The 22899-nt window shown below is 43.6% G+C and overlaps 1 protein-coding gene across 3 annotated transcripts in view; it reads left to right on the top strand.

Annotated features, from left to right (window-relative positions):
• The window catches only part of mlphb (melanophilin b), a 54508-nt gene that overhangs the window by 18299 nt on the left and 13310 nt on the right, over positions 1-22899 (top strand). For all 3 annotated transcript variants that reach the window (XM_060077025.1, XM_060077028.1, XM_060077026.1), the window contains 2 exons: positions 15558-15779; positions 16575-16711. In XM_060077025.1, the coding sequence (XP_059933008.1) occupies positions 15558-15779; positions 16575-16711 (359 nt within the window). The remainder of the gene's footprint in view (positions 1-15557; positions 15780-16574; positions 16712-22899) is intronic.

Below are 22899 nucleotides of genomic sequence, written 5' to 3'. Positions count from 1 at the left end.
TTCTGTCCATGTGTGGGTTGCGTATGTGTTGTTTGCGTCGCGTACACAAATACGTCACGGCCCTTTCGCGCAGCCGACCCCACCCACGTCCAGGAGGTACTATTTGCGGTGGAAAAGCACCCGTGCTGCTACCGTGTCGAGTCGTGTCGTGTCGAGTCGTGTCGAGTCGAGCTACATGTGCGGTGGAAAAGCGGCATAAGACCCGAAATGACCCAGAGCGTTTGTTTGTACAGCGCTCCCTACCAACTGGTCGAAGGAACAACAATACGTCACATATGTCATTGTTATTTCTACCAAAACATAATGGAGGACATTAATTTGATTCTCTGTGGATAATGATACGAGATAGTTTCCGCATTAGATTGCATTTTGACATTTCTAGCAAGAAATGTGCATTTGAATTTTCCTAATCTTTGTTCAGCTTGCATGCTGTTTGAATCCATATCTTTGCATTGTGCAGTCATCTGAGCTATTATGTTCTGCGTAATTGTTCGTAACTGATGATGATCTTTCAATAAAAACGAAAACTAACTTAAAATGTTGCACTTTCCACTGAGAATGCAACGTGTTACATTTTATTTTGGCGGACATGACTTTGAAATATGTGACGTAGTGGTGTTCCTTCCAGTAAACGCTAATGCTCAACTACGGTTTTCAGTCATATTGACAAACAACCTATTCTGTCGTTTAGGTTGGAGATCACATTGAAAAGATCAGAAAAAATACAGCATAATTTTACCTTCTTTAATCTTGACATTGATCGAACACAAACACCATTTCCCTCAGTTGAACAAAAATGAAGACAACTTTATATAAGGCACTGCTGACAACTCACCTATTGGATCAGCATTTATTGCTTTATCTTACCAATCTGTAAGTGCTTTCTGCCTGTTCAAGAGAGATTATTTTTTCATTCGATAACAAGTGGGTCAGAACCTGTCTTGTTTTCCATTATACATTGCCTCCCCACTGATCCTTCCTGTTACCTCAATCCCAACAAATACTTACCTAAGCTGGGTGGTAATATTTATTTAGTATGCACCATTGGCAAAGGGAAAAGTGTCTCTCGTTCCCCACCTCTGAGTAGAGGCAGGGCTAAGCTCAACTCAATGACAGCAGCAAATAGTTTTATCTTGACTTGTGCCAGCTAATGTGCACCTTGATGAATGGTTGCGCTATGAGATTGGGTCCCATAGAGATGGCAGGATTAAAGGCACATATTTAGTCCTGGTTGCTAGTTGCTGGTAGCTTATACCAGTGGCTAACAGCACCTCCATCAAGAGTCATGTATGCCACATTTTTTCCTTGAGCAAAGGGTTTGGTTGCCGATGACTAAGGATGGTTGAATAAGTGCAAACACAGACATGGTGAAAAATATTTGCGCTCCGATGTTTGTCCACAAGAATGATTTTCCTGGCATCCTGGTCTTATATCTCCTCATTGTAAACTTGAATGCCATAGTCAACTCAATGGTTGATCGCTTGACAGAGTAAAGATTATTTAGCCACAGTGATATTTACACAAGGTCAAGTTCATCCCAAGTATATTCTCAGTCTTCCTGCTTCATAGAGGACTGAATCAGATTAGAAGACGAACGCTGAAACCACTAAACCATCAGGGAGAGGGATTTACACTCTGGTGAACAATAAGACTCTTTGCTGTACATGGTGTCCTCTTTCATTTAGTGCTCTACATTTATAAAATGGTACAATGTCTTGGCATTTTGTCTGCCCCATTTTTTTGACTGTCTTGGTCCATCTATTCAGGAATTATTATGCCAAGCATGTGAATGAAAGAGTGTCTGAATAGAGACTATACCTGAAAGGTTATTCCAGTCATTTACCCTGAACTTTATGTGAAAGGGAAATTGGGCAATAACAAGGTCTATGGTATGGGAATAGAGGTATTATGTGGCTGTGAAGCATTTTGATGAGTCACTTAGACTTTAACTGTGTAAGTGTTTTTGTAGTATCATATCAAAATGGTTAAATTTTTAGTAGAGAATCTTATCAAATGAGAGCCATTGTGTGTTATGGGGAAAAAGAGTGAGTGGAGCCAAAAACTCGACACACAGAGACACTGATTCAGAGTAAATTATAAGGGTCTTTAGTGAGCTCAACAAATAAGTATAGGCAGGGAACAGGGCGAGGAGCTTGATGGTAGGGTGAGCGACGGAACACAATGACTAAACAATATAGACACAAGGAAGGGCCAAGGACAAAGTACTGACAGTTACCTTTAAAACAGCGATCTAGCAATGATTGTCTGGAGAACCGGGCTTGAAGTACTGTGTGCTGATGAATATTCCCAGCAGGTGTGTACAGTGCGGGAGATGACATAGGATGAGAGACACTGTCCCCCGCTAGATGGCGGAAGTGGACGGATTGGCATTTTGGCTGAAGTAACAGCCCCCATCAAGCCTTTGTCCACCACTCTCTTCCTCTCGGCAACCATTTAGTTCAAATAATTATTAATTTAAGCAGAATCTTTCATCCAGAATGACAAGTGACAATCAAATTTCCATTGAAAAAAAATAATTAATAATACCCACCATTGCTCAAGCTATCAAAAAAGCAATGTTTCGTTGGTGAGAATCAAGGGAGTTTCTTCTTCTATTCTTCAAACCACTATGGCTTGTTGTTTTTCGGTTGGGGTGGTTGTCCCTTCTCTCCTCCTCAGACCAGTGTCTGTCTTTGGCGGCTTCCGGGATCTAAAAATAGGTGAACTCCAGCAGTCATGTGGTTACCGTTTGCAAATGCCGTGGCAAAACACATCTGTGAAAGCAAAAAAGTGAAAGAAAAAAAGCATATTTTGGGCCCTTGTTTTCTCCTTCCATCTATAGAAGAATGACAGTTCATTCCAGGTTAACAACTCAAAGTGTTTGGATCCTTATCGCTTTAAAAGCCTACTGTTTCTCTGAGGTTATATAACACTGAACTGTGCTAACGTTTTCCTTATGGAAATTAAACTGTTTTGTAGGATAGATAAGTTCTGTGGACAGAACAGCGACACAAACAAAACTATCAAAACTTTGAGCTTGCAAAGGTTTTGAGCCAGCTTGCTTCGTGCTGGCTTGGTTGCTTGAGCATATGGTTAGCACATGTCTCTGTTTTAAGCATCGTATTATTATTTGTTATTAACAATTCTTGCTTTACATTAGTTTTTTGGAAATTGTTAATTGAAATTACTGCAATAACAAATTGTGTACATTTAGCCAAGAAAAGTTTCAAAACAATAATGCTCTGTTTGAACCTTAAATTAACCATGCTGTATACTATGCTTTGTTTAGGTAGGTTTGAATAGCTCCTATATATTTGCATATCTCATTAATTCAACCAAAGTATGGATAATGTTGTAATAGAGTTAATCATGGCCGACCTAAACACATCAGGTTTTCATTCAATAGGGCCTCTTAAATGCAAAATCTATTTCCAGGACTAAAGTTTGCTTTTACAAGAGCTTTTATAAAGAGAGACCTATGGAATTCCCTTTGACCGGAATGCAACAAGAAATATGCAATGCAATACCAGGTTTGGGCACCGGGCACAGTGTTGTTAGTCAGTGTAGAAACGAATGGGGGTGAATCTACCTCAATACTATCATAATAATCTATTTCAGCTGTGTACCGGCTATTCACAGCCACTGTCGCAAATAACACAATCTACTGGTAACTCTGAATACGCAATTGCTTTCCAAAACACAGATGATGAGGAGTGTGAAATTACCTTGTTAGAGCAGTAGCTCTAGAAATTAGGCTTCAGACCTGACAAGCAGCTGCAGCAGTGGTAATCTTCTCAAATCACTTCACAGTTTTCATCCGTAAAGCAGGCACATATTTTGCATCACATTTACATATTTCTCGCCTTAAAAGTGATGAATCGGACAGCAGCTCTTAATAAGTGAACGCAGCTATTACCCCAAGAGGAGGGTCATTCCCAGGGTCCTGTGCCCCAGTCTCCTGTGTTCAGGGTCGTCTTCTTTGTTAGCGATATTTCCCCAGTCTACTGTCCTCAGTCTCCTATGTTCCCAGTCTCCTATGTTCCCAGTCATCCCGTATGTCTCCTGTATTCCCAGTCTCCTATGTTCCGAGTCTCTCCCATAATGGGAACATGACTAAGGGGGTCTTATGTTCCCAGGGTTATTTTCCCTAGTTGTATAAGCACACAGTGGGATCCTGAAAGGTGTTCCCAAGCTCTGTATTGGCTGGATATATCCTAGGCAATGGTGGGGAAAGGGTTGCTTGTTCCCCAGCAGCACTGCCATGTGGCTCTCAATGCAGTAAGCTACACTTGAGGAAACTGATGAAATGGAATAACCAAAGAACATAGCTCAATGCTTTGGTTTTTAATCGAACACCTCACACCTCACATCTGTCGTGTAACTGATATGAAAAATCATCCCAGAGTAACCCAAATATCCGATCATGACTTATGTTTGTAATTGAATCCGGTGTGCCTTTGCTTTTTTTTTAAATTGTCAAGTACTATTTGATCCGAAAACATGATGGAAGGGTTAATTTGTGAACCGGATATTGAGCGAAGGGGCCTGGGAGCATAGGACTCTGGGAACAGATACTCTCCCCATTCTGAGGGAGTCTGGCAATCCTCGTGCATTGGCAGCTGCAGTCTAACGAATGATTTCAAGATTCAATTAATACAATGGCATAAAAAAGTATGTGTTCTTATCCATCGTCACGATATGACCATGATGGCAACAAGCAATTAATGATTACCTTGTTTAACGTTGATTTGATGAAAAATCCCCATTGACTCTCATTTCCCTATACACAAAATTACACAAAAAATACATCCAATCAATTGGCTACTACTACAGAATATCTGTGGTCAAACTGTCTTAGAGCCAGGGATCACTGGGAAGTTAACCCTCTCTGGAAGCCCACATTTTATGGTTTAGCTTTCATAACGCTAGCCAATTGTCTTCAGTCTGCAGCCTGCTCTGTCTGTTTCCTTACATCTATCTTTAAATAATCTTTGTCAATTGCAACTTGTGTTCTAATAGTCAGTTGAACAAGTTAAAAAAATCTCTTTCCCCTTTTCCTTATCAAATCATTGTGGTAAATAGTTTCCAATGGTTTGTACAAATTATTATGAAAGACAAATCACATCATTCAACACATTGGAGAATAAATATTGTGGTGGGGACAATGTGAGCAATATGTCATTTAATAACGCATCCAAAACAAGGAGGAGGCAGTAGAGACACGCATCGCTTTAAAGTGATGACCCAGCAGAAAAGATATTAAATTAAATTGAAAAGCAGGGAAATGAGAGCTATACCTCATTCTTTAGATTGAGACCAGAACCAGACCACCATACATGGGGACCCTGAGTTGGCTCTAGAGAACTCACTCTGTCTATCGTTGTAACCCACCACTCACCAGGAGACACCACAGGTCCAAGTCTGGCTTAGGAAATGGGGAAATTATTGATTTCTAAAGCAGACACAAATAATGTCAGTTTGAAGTGCTCCAGGGGAAGCTTCCAGTCTGTAATTACTGAGATACAATTGTGAATCTGTTTGTTTGAAACACATAACACACAGGAGACAAAAAGCAGGCCCAGAACTGAACAGAAAAGGCAGCTGACGTTAGAAAACGTGGAGTATATTATGAGATCAAAGCACATGAAGCCACAAGTAAAGTGCTATTCGCAAGAGATTAGTATAAGGATTTATTTTCACTGCTGAATCATGTCTGCCCATTGTACCGCTTATTTCTTTAGATCTCTTGCATTGCAATGGCATTTTCGACCTAGATTATGTAAGTAAGTATTGGCTTGCAATTAGCCATGGATGTTTACGGTGCTTTCCATGCTTGTTAATCAATTAGCATCAACCTACCTATCTAGCTAGCGCTCTGACGTCATGTCTCCCTGTAATAAATCTTAGTTGTTAAGTCGTCCTGTGTCTGATACAGTCTTACCATTTAAAGTAATCAGGATAACTAGCAAAGCCTACTCTGATTGTGTGTAATGCCGTGTAAAAAGCTGCTCGCTGCAGTTTAATCTTACAGGCTAAAAGTCTGCAGTCTGTGAAACCACAGTCACATAGTAACACAAATTTTCACCTCCAACAACCTCAGAGTACCTCCATCCCCTCCAGTCCCCTTTTCACGCACTTTCATGTTTTGCCATGAATTCAAGTTGTTTTTCCATTCGACTGATAGCTAACACATTGTCAGTCTTCCGGAAAATAACTCCAAGTGAAAGATATTCGTATGGATCCTTTTCTTTTTCCCTTCAGGGCTGTTGTCATTGCTATTTTTTGATTACAAACTGCTGAAAAAGAATGGACTTGTTCCCCTGTGCTGGTTTATGTTGCGTGCCCATTGATACCAGAGGCTAGAGGGGAAATTGAAGAGAGGATTGCTGGAAGGGGCTGTGTGTTGTTTTAGTTTAGTATGTATGGGATCTCTTTTAGGGAGCCTTGAGCTAGAGCTCTGTGTGTCTCTTCAACGTCATGGATGACCATGAAGCCTCACATTTTATCAGGGGGCAGGAGGTCTCAAACTAATATCTCCTGGTTTAACGCAAAGCTTTTCTGGATGAAAGCCATGAGGCATTGTAAATCTGACTCAGATTCCCTGCCAATATGTTCCAATAATAGCACACAAAGAGGTTAGTGACTTCAGGTTCCTTGGGTCCTATGTTGCTGCGAGTAAGAATGACTTTGGCATGCAAAGGACAAGCCTAGAATGCCAGAAACATGTATCACAACATATGGCCATCAAGTTTCTCAAAGTTAGCAAAGATGGCCTTCAGATATCATTCTTCTTTGTATCATGGCAAGCATTCATGTTGGCCTCCTGTCTCTCCCATCTGGAAGAAGCTCTTTAACTTGCCCGTAAAAAACACTCTATATCATCGTCTCAGTGTTTTTCTTTTCTGTAAGGCTCTCTCTTGTGCGGCTTTGTGTCGATGTATCGCAACCCGGTCTCACGAAAATACGTGACACTGTCACGTTATTTAATCTATTGAAACGTGATCAGGGACACGTGTTTTCAAAATTTTCGTGTCAAAAAGCACACATTTCAAACCCATGTATTTCAATTGGGAGTATTTGTCTGTGTCACTAAGCACGACTTCCAAACTAAGGTTCTGTCCGGGAGCGTTCTCCCTAATGTCCCTTAAGGAGCTCCGTACAGAACATTTATTGTTAAAAATTGTCTGTGATAACTAACAATATGACAGCTTTTGGCCACCCGTTTCTACTTAAACTTGTCTGTGAACAATATGACAGCTTTAGGCCACCCGTTTCTACTTTCACCTTTGATTCTGAGAAATTGTGACAATTCACAGATACATTAAATGCAGGTGCGCTGCTCAGGCAAACCGCGAAGGAAAAAAGGGTAGCTGCTTCATCTGTTCTTTTTAGAATTGTATGTCTTGATGTTTTGATCTAGCCATAGATCTATTGTCTTTTTTGTTTATGTCTTCTTGTGCGAATGGGGAGACAGGTCTCCTCCAGCATCACCCTGAACATCGGTGCACCACAGGGTTGTGTGTTGAGCCCCTTCCTCTTCTCCCTCTACACTCTCGACTGCAAACCCACCCACGAGGCCAACACCATGTTTAAATTTGCAGACGACACCATGGTGGTAGGCAGGATCTCAAGCAACAACGAGGCTGCCTACAGGACAGAGGTAGAGAACCTGGTGAGCTGGAGCCGAGAGAACAACCTGATCCTCAACGCAGCAAAAACAAAGGAGATGATCCTGGACTTCAGGAGGAAGACGAAGCCCTTCGTCCATCACCCCATCACCATCGACGGCCAGACAGTGGAGGTTGTGCAGAACATCAGGTACCTCGGGGTCAACATCAGTCATGACCTGACTTGGACCGTCAACACCACCGCGACGGCCAAGAAAGGACTTCAAAGGCTTTACTTCCTGAGGTGCTTGAAGAGGGCATGTCTCCCACAAAAGCTGCTGGTGAGCTTCTACAGGTCAGCCATCGAGTCAGTTCTCAAATACTGCATCACCGCATGGTACTCTGGCTGCACCACAGATGATAGGAAAGCTCTCCAGCGCATCATTAAGACGGCTGAGAGGATCACCGGCACCCAGCTCCCCAGACTGGAGGACATCTACCAGACCCGCTGTACTCTGAGGGTTATGGGCATCCTCAGAGACAGCACAAACCCTGGACACTGCCTCTTCACTCTCATGCCCTCAGGAAGACGATACAGGACACTGCCCGCCCGCACTACAAGACTGCAGGACAGTTTCTATCATGGAGCTGTGACACTGCTAAACTCCACTCCCACTCTATTGCCACACTGATACTCCCCATCTCATCTCATACACACATGATTGCACTATTGCACTTCAGGACTTTTTAAAACATTCTAATTATATAAGTATTTTATTTATGTGTGTATATATATATATATATGTATGTGTGTGTATGTGTATGTGTGTGCATATATATATATATATATATATATTTATATATTGCTGATACTGATTTATTTATTTATTTATTTTATTTATTTTATTTATTTTATTTATTTTATTTATTTTATTTATTTTATTTTTTATTTATTTTATTTATAGAACTGTGCAACTGGAGGAGGACTGCTCCATACAAAATGTCGTTGTCTTGTACAATGACAATAAAGTTTATTCTATTCTATTCTATTGTTTTTGGCTATGGAAGTCCGCGTCGATGCCTCGCAAGTCCAGTGTCGCGAGCGGACGTGACATCTAGAAATCATACCGTATAATAATGGGTTATCATTAATATTGATGTGTAGGGGTTGATTATAACTCGTGAATAATATTGTTTATACCACAGTCTGGGGGAATACTCGTATTCTGATTGGCTGCAGGGTGTGTATTATCTCCTGATATAGGCCTACAGACACCTGCTAAGTAGTTCCAGTCAGTGTTTAGATTCTCTGCCCGAGCCCGAGCCCGACCCGACCCGACCCGCGGGCCGGGTCGGGCCGATATTTCCCACCACTATCCTCGGGCCGGGCCTTTGATCGAGCGTTTTTATTTTTATTTTATCATTGGTTTATTAGCCTAATCTGAGGAGAAATCTATGCCATAAACAGAAATAATATAGGTCTTTATTACACGGGTCTTCTCAATGCCGTGGAACGCTCCGTTGACTTGCATGGGTCCGGTGACTTGTCAACCCCTCTGCTGATCAACACTACGAATGCTGGTAACGAATAAATTGTAAAAAGGACACAGCATGTGAAGTTATTTTTTCGTTTTGGCAGTAGCCGTGTAATAAGCGGGCTAATGTATAGAACGTCGCCGGTCAATATCGAAAATAAGACCCTTCAGGGCGAAGCAAGACACCTTCGCTGCACGTCGGTGTAGGCCTACTGTTCGCCCTGGTGGGGCTTATTTTCCCGATAATGACCGGCGTTCTATGCATTATCCCTACATATATATTTAGTAGAGTAGACTAAATGTGAACAACGATTTAACGAGGCAGGGTTATTTGAAACAATTTATTAAATAAATATTTATGAGAGGTCATTCCTTCTCCTGAGTTTGCTTCCTATTTATGTCTAGTGTACAACCCTACTGTCCACAAGCATCACCCCCCCCCCCCCTCTCCATATGGATTTGGAGAATTGCTGCCACGTCCCAGTGGTGGAGGTATCATATATATGAAAGAGGGCATTCAATTATACTACAATGATCAATTAGGAGGCCGAAGCCCTAAAGGAAGTGATGCAATAGGTGACTGAGTCGACAACATTTAAGTAAGCCTTGGGGTCTCTTATATATCAAAGGGGGTCTCAAAGGACGCATATACGCTTCAACCTGTGGCTTACAGGAAATGACTCAGCAAGTGCTCCATCTCGTTGCCCCTCACCCAGCGGCTCGCTTGCAAGATTTTGGCCTGAAGTTCTTCCCAGACCTGCACCGTAGCCATCCAAACTGCATATCTGAGAATCAGGCCTCTCTTTAATAATGACAAAAAGTTATGAGAGAAATACACATAAACTTTTGTTGTCTCATAAGCGGCGTGGTGCCGACTCCTTTTGACCTTTTGACCCCAGACTTCTGAGGGAATAGCTGAATCAATTCATTAGTCAATCAGAAGTATGTAAATATCTTCCCGGTGGCGGAAGAGGGCGAACGCCCTCGGGGTCCGACCGGGCCAAGTTTCGGTGCGGGGGTCCCAGTTAGGCCCTAGAATAAGGTATTCAAATTTCAGAGCGGTAGGACCTTCCTATCTCAAAAACTGTTTTTCCACCACATTCTGGACCATTAGGTCTTGCAGGCAACACTTCTGAGGGGCTTTGTCCAAATGACAGTCCATTTGGGAAAACTTTTTTTCTCTAAGGGCTAGAACTCCAAATCTCGGATATGTCGTTCTCTGGGCCCCGGGAAATGCGTGTAAACATTTCAGTATCCCTAGCTATCTCGAAAAGGCCGGAAAAGGGGCGTGACCTCCAACAGTACAGTAAATGTACATAAGACAGAGGTTAGTTTCTAGTCCCCATTTTTTGTGGGATGGATGTGTACATTTGTGGCTTAAGGTGTGTAGACACAGCTGGCCTGTGGCCACGTTTTTGAAGTCTGGGGTCAAAAGGAGCCGGCACCACGCCGCTTATGAGATAACAAAAAGTTCATGTGTATTTCTCTCATAACTTTTTGTCACTATTAAAGAGAGGCCTGATTCTAAGATATGCATGTTGGATGGCTAGGGTGTAGGTCTGGGAAGAACTTCAGGCCAAAATCATGCAAGCGAGCCGCTGGGTGCAGCTGCAACGAGATGGAGGGGGGCCTGGACTTTCATAATATTCGCTCAGTGAATGTGAAGGATGTTTGGTCGGATAGTTATGACGAAGAATCATAATGTGAATCGGAATATTCTATAAATGTCTTGATATCAACTTTCGTCTCAACACTTCTGCTGCAGACGCTTAAAGTCTCACTCCGAGAACCTTAAAATATGAATCAATCCATTAGAAGTATGAAAATATCTTCCCGGAGGCGTAACGGGGCAAACAAGGTGTCCTTTGACATCTACGTTTCGAGGCGATTGCAACAGTGCCACACATGATCATATTTGAATATGTTTCGGGGTAGTAATTAGCTGTCGAATATGGAGGCCTTAATCAATAATGACCAGCTATAGATTTGCTTCCCGATGGAGATTTTTGACAAATTACATGTTATTTAGCATCTACACGTTAAGCTGAGTCCAATGAGATCAAGCTCGCCCTCTTGCCACACCGAGATCATGTCCTAGACCATATGTACCATGTAAAATACATGTTACCATTTGCTAGAGTGTCATGCTTGGTGTCATTGGACTCAGCTCAACGTGTAGATGCTAAATAACATGTCATTTGTCACAAATTTCTATCGGGAAGTAAATCAATAGCTGTTCATTATTGATTAAGGCCTCCAATTTGCGACTGCTAATTACTACCATTAAACATGTTCGAATATGCTCGTGTGTGGCACCGTTGCAATCGTAGATGTTGAAGGACACCTTGTTCGCCCTCTTCCGCCACCGGGAAGATATTTACATACTTCTGATTGACTAATGAATTGATTCAGCTATTCCCTCAGAAGTCTGGGGTCAAAAGGTCAAAAGGAGCCGGCATTACGCCGCTTATGAGACAACAAAAGTTTATGTGTATTTCTCTCATAACTTTTTGTCATTATTAAAGAGAGGCCTGATTCTCAGATATGCAGGTTGGATGGCTACGGTGCAGGTCTGGGAAGAACTTCAGGCCAAAATCTTGCAAGGGAGCCGCTGGGTGAGGGGCAACGAGATGGAGCACTTGCTGAGTCATTTCCTGTAAGCCACAGGTTGAAGCGTATATGCGTCCTTTGAGACCCCCTTTGATATATAAGAGACCCCAAGGCTTACTTAAATGTTGTCGACTCAGTCACCTATTGCATCACTTCCTTTAGGGCTTCGGCCTCCTAATTGATCATTGTAGTATAATTGAATGCCCTCTTTCATATATATGATACCTCCACCACTGGGACGTGGCAGCAATTCTCCAAATCCATATGGGGAGGGGGGGGGGGTGATGCTTGTGGACAGTAGGGTTGTACACTAGACATAAATAGGAAGCAAAATGAGAAGGAATGACCTCTCATACATATTTATTTAATAAATTGTTTCAAATAACCCTGCCTCGTTAAATCAATGAGCTTGGTGTTTTGCTTTCAAAAATAGGTTATAGAAGAAGTCTAAACTGCACAAAATAAAAACATCCAAGCTGCCTTTTAAGGATACCTTGGAATATCTGTCTATTTTTTAACCATCGGACCCTAGTTTACGACAAAAACAACACAATGGACGGCAGCTCCTTTGCCGTGTGGTTTTTAGAACCATGTAAGGATTAGAGGGGGCGGTCGATAGCAACCACCATAGCAACCATGACGGTCAAGTGACTGGATGCAGCCCCGTTGAAAAAAATAGAATACCACTCTACACACTCAGGAGATTAATGATATTTAAATTATTATGAATATGAAGTCTTTATTTGCATGGGTTTATATTTCGTTCTGTGTAGCATGGAAAAATCTGTGAAACACTCCCATTCAGAATGCATTGGTTTACATTTCGTTCTTTGGAGCACAGATATTTTTATTTATTTATTTATTTTCAGTTTTTGAGGAGGTGCTTCAAAGATGCTAATTTTTCTGCAATAATCCAAAATCCAATGGAAAAACCCGTTGGCTTTTTGTCAAGGGAAACCAGGGCGACGCTCACTTCCGGGTTGGCCAACATACGTCACCCCTCCACCACGCTATACTGTAAAAGCACATGTTCAAGTTGAATGATAATGCATGAATTTATTCTTTATTCTGCCATAGAATTTATTCAAGGGGGGGGGGGGGGGGGCATACAAGTCTTTTGGCCATAGTGGATCCAGATCTGTTCCGGAGCCCCGGGCAACAGCGCAGGGTTGCCAGGTCCTGCAAAAAACGTCCTGCCCACATACCGTTCAAAATCCACCCAAAATGTCCTAGAAGCAGCCCAAATAAAAAGGATATTCAACCTTGGCCAACGTTTTGAAAGTAATAATAATTGAGGGAATATCTGTTGTTGTTGTTTTAGCAGCGAAATGCATTGTGTGTGTGTGTGTGTGTGTGTGTGTGTGTGTGTGTGTGTGTGTGTGTGTGTGTGTGTGTGTGTGTGTGTGTGTGTGTGTGTGTGTGTGTGTGTGTGTGTGTGTGTGTGTATAACACGCTATTTTATGTTGAAATGTGACGTAATCCAGTGTTCACTGTCAACGTATGCTTTAGGCGACTGGGTTGGATATACGTGTTTCTAACAAGATGATATCATTAAAAGTTAGGCTACATAAAGTAACGGATTAATAACACAAACGCAGGAAACACGTGAGCTGCTAGTTTAGCGAAAGCACCGTCCCTAGCAACCTGACGTCGTTGAAACATGCGAGCGAGCCGATAAAATCTTCCTAATAACTATAAAACTAAAGATCAGACGTAATCACTGACTAAAGATTGTGCAAGTAAAAAATATATTTCTCGCTAGGAATGTTATTAGAAACAAGTTTAACGGTGATTCGGTCCTAAAATAGGCCTATTGCATTTCCCATTCGATTAATAAAGAAAACCAAGCCCGAGCCCGTGCACGTTCTGTCCGAGCCCGGCCCGCCCGACAGATTAACTGTAATTATGAGCCCGAGCCCGATTTCAACCTAAACATTTTTTAATACTATTGCGTTTTCTTCAAGGAAAGGGATCGAATCCAAAGGAATAGCTTTAAAGAGACTTTATTTAGTATAAAGTATTTTCGGTATGGTAAACTGATACTCTGAAGCAAAGAGAGATTGAAGATGTATTCTAAGCACGTGCGAGCGTTCTCCTAGCTGATCATAGCCCATAAACCCACCTATGTCTAATCGCTGCCGGAAGAATTCTACCGGCCTCCACGATGTGGAGGCTTTTTATGGACTCAGCAGCGCGGACTGGAAGAATTGTGAGGAACCGGTGTGACGTAATCCCGGCTTTCCTCGCCTGGTCTGTGGTGCTGCCCTCTGTGGCTAAAGTATCTATTGCAGCCTTCAGTAATGTCCTGCTCCCCTTGTGGCTATGTGTAGTATTTACGGCTAATATGTTTGGTGTTCTTAAAATACGTAACAATACATATGTAACTTTGTTCACATTTAGTCTACTCTGCTAAATATATATGTAGGGATAATGCATAGAACGCCGGTCATTATCGGGAAAATAAGCCCCACCAGGGCGAACAGTAGGCCTACACCGACGCGCAGCGAAGGTGTCTTGCTTCGCCCTGAAGGGTCTTATTTTCGATATTGACCGGCGACGTTCTATACATTAGCCCGCTTATTACACGGCTACTGTCAAAACGAAAAAATAACTTCACATGCTGTGTCTTTTTTACAATTTATTCGTTACCAGCCTTCGTAGTGTTGATCAGCAGAGGGGTTGACAAGTCACCGGACCCATGCAAGTGATCGGAGCGTTCCACGGCATTGAGAAGACCCGTGTAATAAAGACCTATAATATTTCTGTTTATGGCATCGATTTCTCCTCAGATTAGGCCAATAAACCAATGATAAAATAAAAATAAAATCGCTCGATCAAAGGCCCGGCCCGAGGATAGTGGTGTGAAATATCGGCCCGACCCGGCCCGCGGGTCGGGTCGGGTCGGGCTCGGGCTCGGGCAGAGAATCTAAACACTGACTGGAACTACTTAGCAGGTGTCTGTAGGCCTATATCAGGAGATAATACACACCCTGCAGCCAATCAGAATACGAGTATTCCCCCAGAATGTGGTATAAACAATATTATTCACGAGTTATAATCAACCCCTACACATCAATATTAATGATAACCCATTATTATACGGTCTGATTTCTAGATGTCACGTCCGCTCGCGACACTGGACTTGCGAGGCATTGACGCGGACTTCCATTCACGTAGCCAAAAACAAGACAATACATCTATGGCTAGATCAAAACATCAAGACATACAATTCGAAAAAGAACTGATGAAGCAGCTACCCTTTTTCCTTCGCGGTTTGCCTGAGCAGCGCACCTGCATTTAATATATCTGTGAATTGTCACAATTTCTCAGAATCAAAGGTGAAAGTAGAAACGGGTGGCCTAAAGCTGTCATATTGTTCACAGACAAGTTTAAGTAGAAACGGGTGGCCAAAAGCTGTCATATTGTTAGTTATCACAGACAATTTTTAACAATAAATGTTCTGTACGGAGCTCCTTAAGGGACATTAGGGAGAACGCCCCTGGACAGAACCTTAGTTTGGAAGTCGTGCTTAGTGACACGACAAATACTTCCAATTGAAATACATGGGTTTGAAATTTGTGCTTTTTGACACGAACATTTTGAAAATACGTGACCCTGATCACGTTTCAATAGATTAAATAACGTGACAGTGTCACGTATTTTCGTGAGACCGGGTTGTGTATCGGTATAAATTTTCTTTTTCAATTGTGCAGCACCTTGTTTAACACGAAAGCATCACATTTGATTAAAATGGGGCACATCATTAGAAATGACCTGCGTCATTGTTTTTTGTTTTCTACACCAGTGACCTGAAGACTAAGATTGAGAAGGAAGACAGTAAGATCGAGCTCCTGGGCAAGCAGAGCAGTTTGTCGGAGTCTCACTGCATCCGCTGCCTCCAACCATTCAAGTTCCTGGTCAACAGCAAGCGGCAGTGTCTTGACTGCCAGCTTTTCACCTGCAAGGCATGCAGCCGTTACAACAAGAAGGAGCTGGGCTGGGTGTGTGACCCCTGCCGCATGGCCAGGTAAGAGCCAGCATAGGTAGACTCAAGATAGGTAAGACATAGGCCAGGTAAGAGCCAGAATAGGTAGACTCATGCTAGGTAAGGTATTGGCAGCGAAGACCCAGACCAACTAAGACCCAGGCTGGGTAGGACTGAGGTCAGGTAAGACCCAGACTGGGTAATACCCAGGCCAGGTAAGACCCGGTGTGGGTAAGACCAGGGTCAGGTAAGAACCATGCTAGTGAGACCCAGGATAGGCAAGACACAAGATAGGTCACAGCCAGGGTAGACATTGAACAGGTTAGAAATGGCAGCCTATCAAGTCATATAACTCATATATATTGTATTTAAATTATTTTGATAATTTGTTATAATTCACTTGTTCTTATATTATTGACTTATATTGGAGGCAAGCATTCTATTCTGTTACAATTATGAGAAGGCCTCAGAATCTTTCAGTCTGATTATTTTGGGCTAAACTAATCTGGTAAAGATAGCTGGCTGTGGGGAGCGGAAAGAAAGCTTTGTTCTGCCCTCGGGGCGGGCTTCCTTAAAACAATGCAACATCCCTTGACGAAAACTATGAATTCACTCATTCATTCACTCCAACTTCCAGACACGTATTGGCTGTGTCCGCACACCAGATGTCCATTCTGTGATCCATTATATTAGGTACTGTTTATCCATCATCGTTCCATTATTGCGGTTATGTCCGTTCTTTCGGATTCGATACGGTGACTCAATGTGGTTGATGTGTCTGTTGTGGGGCGACGCCAAAGAGCCCAATCCAATTTTAACGCCCACTTGTCTTCGCAGGGTGCTCAAGATCGGCACGTTGGAGTGGTACCACGGGAACGTGCGCACGCGCTTCAAGCGCTTCGGCAGTGCCAAGGTGATGCGCTCGCTTTTCAAGAGGCTGAGCGGGGAGCCCGGTTCGCCGAGGGAGCTCAGAGGTGAGGACCCCGGCTGCTGTTGATATTGCTGTTTCCTGGCTGCGGCATTCTCCATGGTGGTTCAACCGCACTGCACGGTGCAACGGCCTGTTGCATCGTGAAGCGCGTGAGGCTGAGAGGTTACATCCGTTCATCTGGAAGACCAAGGCCGAATCTCGATTCTTCCCCTTGCCCCTTTTGCTTTGTCTTTGTCTTTGTCTTAACCCTAGCACTTGCAAGTGTAAGGGCCAAGGGCTGAGATCTTTCCCCTATGAAATGAGACGCCACTCGGTTTCGGGTACGTCATCATTCATCGTCGCCAGCTGGCTGCCCCGTCACCAGAGCGCCGAAACACCAATAAAAGCCAGAGAAGAAGAGCGATATATATATATATATCTTAGATGCTGCCGCCATCGTTGAAGAGTTGAGGGTGTGTGTAGCATAGTGGTGAAACGGATCAGTGTGTCCACGGTTCGGTTCAGATAACCGTTTTGGGCCTCGGTTTCGGATACGGTTCGGATTAGGATCATGTCCGTGATAGTAAAAAGGCGGACTTTTTTTTGACGGCGGGTTTGGGGGAGAAACACAAAAATGAATGAGACCCACAGTCTATTTGCAATGTGTTAATTGACTGCAATCAGACAACTTGCAAGGCTTTTTTGTGCAATAAATGTTCCCCTAAATGCATTTGAAAACATGGTGCACTGAGTGTAACATGGAAGGGTTAACGGCCGACGAGGCTTAGAACTCTGGCGACGAGCGCAACGAAGTTTAAAGCCCAGTTTGTTTTGAACGCTGACAGGCTGAAGGGAGGGGCGGGAAAAGTCTCATTGGCTCGGGCAGCACTGGAGAGAATGCATTCCGCTGGGTCCTAAACACCCTTGGATCGGACGTATTCTACAGTAGGCAAAATACGCTACATAAGGCAATGCCTTCATGAAACCGAAATCCGCGGATCTCCAGAATGCTCCGAACTGTGATAAACGAACCGAACGGATTCAGATACAATTCGAATCCGCTGCAGGCCATCTAGCTGGCAAGCTACCATATAAGCCAATGGAGTGCCGGTGGTATTCGCGCTAATTGTATCCTAAAACTACCGTTTGAAAGCTTCAGTTAAGACCTACAATACTATGCATCGTTCGTGTAGCACATTTCAGATCAAACCGAGTCATTATAAACATATAAAAAGTTGTGTAGATAGCTGTAAAATATTCCTCGCTTCAAGCAGCCATGTTTTTTTGAAAATTCCCGGTTTCGCTATGTGCTCTGGGATAGCCCTTGGAGGAGCAAGTGAGCTCTCAAATCATCTTAAAAATAAGGGGTACATAGCACTCAATCTTATCCCTTAATCTTGATCAAATTGGGTATTGAGACACCACTAGCTCTCACATGAACGCGCAACTTCAAGGGTAAGGGGGAAGATAAGGGGTAAGGGGAAGTATTGAGATTGGGCCCAAGTTGTTTTTTTTATGTGTTTTGTTCTGAACCACTTGGATGGAACCATTTGGAGAACGAATTGGAGTGCAATAGAGCCAAGTAAATGAAGAAGATGAATGTTTGACTCTCACAAGTATCATTAATATTCACTGTAAGTCTCTTTGTCTTTGCGTTTGGAAAGAAATGACTAACAGTACCATATAAATAGTAAATTAGGCTGTATGACAAAAGATACTGTCAAAGGTCCTCGAGGCGCAACATCCTTAAGGGGCCCTTTAGTAACATCACACATGAGAACGTCCAGCCAGATGCCAAAGATCAGTACAGGCAGCTTCTCCTGGCATCTGATTGGACCCGAGCCATGTTCTGTCCAGGCCCCTCAGGCACATCCACCTAGACTAACTGTTTGCATATGAGCAAACTCTTATGAATGTAAAACAGGAAGTGTTCTCAGAGTAAACCTCAACGTCTCAGGGTTGAGAGACACAGGGGGGGGGGGGGGGGGGGGGTCAGATGTTATGGATTAGATCAGGACCATTGTCTCCAGACAGCCTTCATCACAGTCAGCTGAGTCTTTCACAAGGAAGGGGGGGGGGGAGGGGGACCCACCCCACTAAACAACAGTCTTGATAGATGCGCTCCAGCAGGTCTGCCATGGAACGAATATAACTTCCAGACTCTTATTTTTGGCAAAACTGAAGAATCCCAAAATCACCTGCATAGCATATGTTGTAACGGCACGGAAACTGTGATCACTGTATCCAAACCGAGAATGTGTTTCAAAGCAAAAGAAGGGACAGGTCTCAAAACACGGGCCTTATACATCTTCAAACTCGTGCGTCACACAGGGAGGGATCAAACACACATGGTCTTTACATAGGGAAGATCATCAGCAGTTGTCCGTTGTTCAACATTCCTTAGCAGAGAGCATCCCACCTCCTCCTCTGCCGACAGCCCTCCCCAAGACCAGGCTAGCCAAATCCGAGACGAGGGGATTCAATCTCCTCTCTGACGGCTCCTAGCAGCATGTGGAGGAGGAGGAGACCTCAGGGCTGGGACATGAGACCTGGCAGTGAGTCAGGCTCCAGTGTCTCATCCTGTCCTGGTTTGACCACGGCGTGTAGAGAGAGGGGGAGGTCTCTTGGCTGGAGCAGAACACATGTCGACATGCCGTTAGTCAACGGCTGAACGAGCAGGGGGTTGTTGTTTATGATTGTTGTGGCTGTTTAGAGAAGCCCAATGACAGCGTTAAAGGACTTGGCGAGAAAGTTTCTCTCTCCCTCCTCCACTTTGAAGCACTGTGTAAAACTTGCTCTTCAGCATCTGGGCTATGAACCGTTTCGACATCACGCTGGGTTCTTTCTATCGGTTGGCTCGCGACCTTATGAGGAACCCTGAAAGTCACGTGAAATCATGAAGGGATTAGTGAAAAGTGTAAAGAGAGTGTAGTGTAGTGTAAAGAGACGGGCAGGAGTCTCCTGGTACCGTTTAGTGCTGAGTCACCCTGGAGAACTGTGGGAAATGACACTGGCTGTGCCCAGACGGCCGCGTGATCCTCCAGTCACATGCCTCCCGACCGGCCTCCCAGAACGTCAGTAAGCTGAAGGGGGGAAAATGTGGTAGAGAGAGATCGAGAGAGAGGTGGAGCGAGAGAGGTGGAGCGAGAGAGAGAGAGAGAGAGAGAGAGAGAGAGAGAGAGAGAGAGAGAGACATCTGGGATATAAAGACAGCAGGAGACTAAGGGCAAAATGACGAGGGAAGGAAAAATGGGAAGCAGAATGGACAGAGGAGGGGAGCAAGGGTGAGCATGTGGAAGGCATAAAGAGAGGGCAAGATTGGAGAGACCAGCCCATTGGATGAAACCACATGGGAGGGATGGGTTATCAGAGGGGAGGGCTTTTATATGTAAGGTAATGCATAAGCGTGGAGTTATTGCTTCATTTATATGTGCAGTAATGTCTCCGTCTGGTTGGATGATACATAGAGCTCACATGTTGGAAATTGTCAACAAGTAATTGATTAAAGATCCTGATGTAAGCACATGAATGATCATTAATTTCCATCATGCACGCACGTACATACTGACACAGAGATACTGAGATCTAACAGACAGGAGACATTAGGATTACAAACATTGGGGTGCACAAAGACACACACACACACACACACACACACACACACACACACACACACACACACACACACACACATCATACACATAGAACACTAACATTGATAGGGATTACAAAAATGGGCACACACAGTCACACATACATAGAAAGATTAAATGCACAAACGCACACACAGCAGTCCCACATAACGCTTTACACACACACAGACTCCCCCCTCCCCCACACACACACACACACATTTCCCTGACTGCATATTGGACGGTGGTCCGTTGGGCCCCCAGAGCAATGCAGGAGTCATCCTCTCCACTCAGAGCAGATGTAGGTCTCTGGCTCACGCAGACTCTACAAGCTTCCTATTCCTTGCCTCTTTGGCGCACTAGATACATTTGAACTTTCCTTAGTACATACCACTCACAAAGGGCCAAGACCAGCTTTATCTCAACCATATCACCAGACCAACCATATCCCATTCCACTCATTTTGACCAATAGCGATTTGATTTTTGATTTCTATTTAGCGTTATCTTTACAACATACATTAGTTTGATCACAATCTCGATGCTTCTTGGTACAATAGACAATTTTCATTTACATCATACTGTACATGCATGCTATTAGATACTGTTTATACAGTGCATTCCTAATACACATTAAATATATGAAATGGCATTGTACTACATCTGTTTTTTATTATAATTCAAATTGTATATAGTGCCTTTCAAAATGAAGTTGCCTTCAACGATCAATAAGGTCTTATCTAATCTTGTATGTTGCTCAAACAAACCAGTATGCAACCAGGATGCAGCAGTCTGATCCATATCTCCTTTACTACTATCTCTCTTTCAGAGTCCAGTGATTCGATTAGATAGAGGAGGTTAACGGTAAGTAACACCAGCTGTTCTCTGCCTCAAATCGTACTTGTGTCTAAATCGGGATATGGAATTCCGTCTCGCCGTGAGATTGTTCTCGTGGGAGACGAAAAACAGGAACCAGTAAAAAAAAGTAGAATTTGTCACACCACAAACTTTTTTAATAAACAAACTTTATCTGTTGTTGTCGCATTCCACGTCTATTCACTGTAAAAAAAAAAAAAAGAAACAGAGACCAACTTTGGACAAACTTAACTTGAACTGGTCCTTTCAACTGTAACTTCACATACAGTATAATATAGCTATTTGGTTAATGGTAAATGGCCTGCATTTATAGAGCGCATTTCTAAACAGTGGCCACTCGAAGCGCTTTACAATATTGCCTAACATTCAGCCCATGCACACGTTCACACCTCGTCGGGAGCAGTTACGGTGAGACTTATTGCTCAGAGACACCTCGACACTCAGCTAGAGGAGCTGGGGATCGAACTAGCAACCTTCCGGTTACCAGCCAACCCGCTCGACCTCCAGATCTACATGCCGCCCATATATACGTCCTTTAACCGAAATGGACACGACAAACACTACAGTCTTTGTATGCTCCCGTGCAAAATGAACGACTTAAACTGCGACCGATTTGCCTTCAAAGACTCCTAATATCCTTCTGACATGTGTTTGAATAAAGGAACTGGAGTCATGCCCTCGGTGATCTGTGTATTAAAACGCCCACTGTAATCCTCTCTCCGCACATGAGGAGGAATCGAGATCGGTTGGGATTAGGCTGACATCATTATAACCCGAGCCGCAACATTAACAGGCTAGGAACCCAATGCCATGGGTTGCTTTGGACCACCACTGGAAGCGGTTTCCGTGGGTTTGGGAAGCTACCAGGAGGAATTGGACGCATTGGCAACGCAACAGTCAGTCTGGCAGAGCCGATCCCCTGCCCCAACCCATCGACCCCCAGCCCCCCCAGCCCAACTCCCACTCACTGGCAAACAGCGAGCAGAGAGATGCCAAGGAAGTATTAGTCATAGTGAGAAGGCTTCAGGTAGCAGACTTTTGGTGTGAAAAAAGAATGGAGGAAGGATAGATGTAGTGTGCTGAAAAGTGTCACTATATGTCAGTATTCTGCGTGATCGCAAGATTCTACCAGACAAGAGAACTGATGCCCACAGCTGTGGAGTGTTTAATGTAATGTGTGTGTGTGTGTGTGTGTGTGTGTGTGTGTGTGTGTGTGTGTGTGTGTGTGTGTGTGTGTGTGTGTGTGTGTGTGTGTGTGTGTGTGTGTGTGTGTGTGTGTGTGTGTGTGTGTGTGTTCGGTGTGTGTGTTTTTGGATGTCCCCTGTGTAAATACCCTGAAACCACAAATCAATATATTATATGCAATACATGTGATGATTAATACCTTTATTTTTGACACATTTCAACTGTAATTTATTTCTACACTTCCCACCTCCCTGACTGTTCAAAATGTCTCCACAACTCCCGTTTTCTCTTTTTCTCTCTCTCTCACTCTCACTCTCACTCTATCGCTCTCGCTCTTTCTCCTGCCGTTCCCTCGGACACACGGATACACACTAACTGTGTATCCGTCTCTCCGCTTCTCTCCGTCTTGGCCCTTCTCTGTCTGTGCTATTATTCCCCTCTGTCTCTCTTCCCTACCATCTCCCTCTCCTCTCTCCATCTCCTCCCTCCCATCCTTGGCTGAACTAAAGAGGGATATTTTGGAGCGGAGATGTAGGGAGGGGACCAGCTCATAAACACAT

This window comes from Gadus macrocephalus, chromosome 17 (assembly GCF_031168955.1).
Source record: "Gadus macrocephalus chromosome 17, ASM3116895v1".
NCBI classification, from domain to species: domain Eukaryota; kingdom Metazoa; phylum Chordata; class Actinopteri; order Gadiformes; family Gadidae; genus Gadus; species Gadus macrocephalus.
This window is presented reverse-complemented; position numbering and strand designations above follow the sequence as displayed.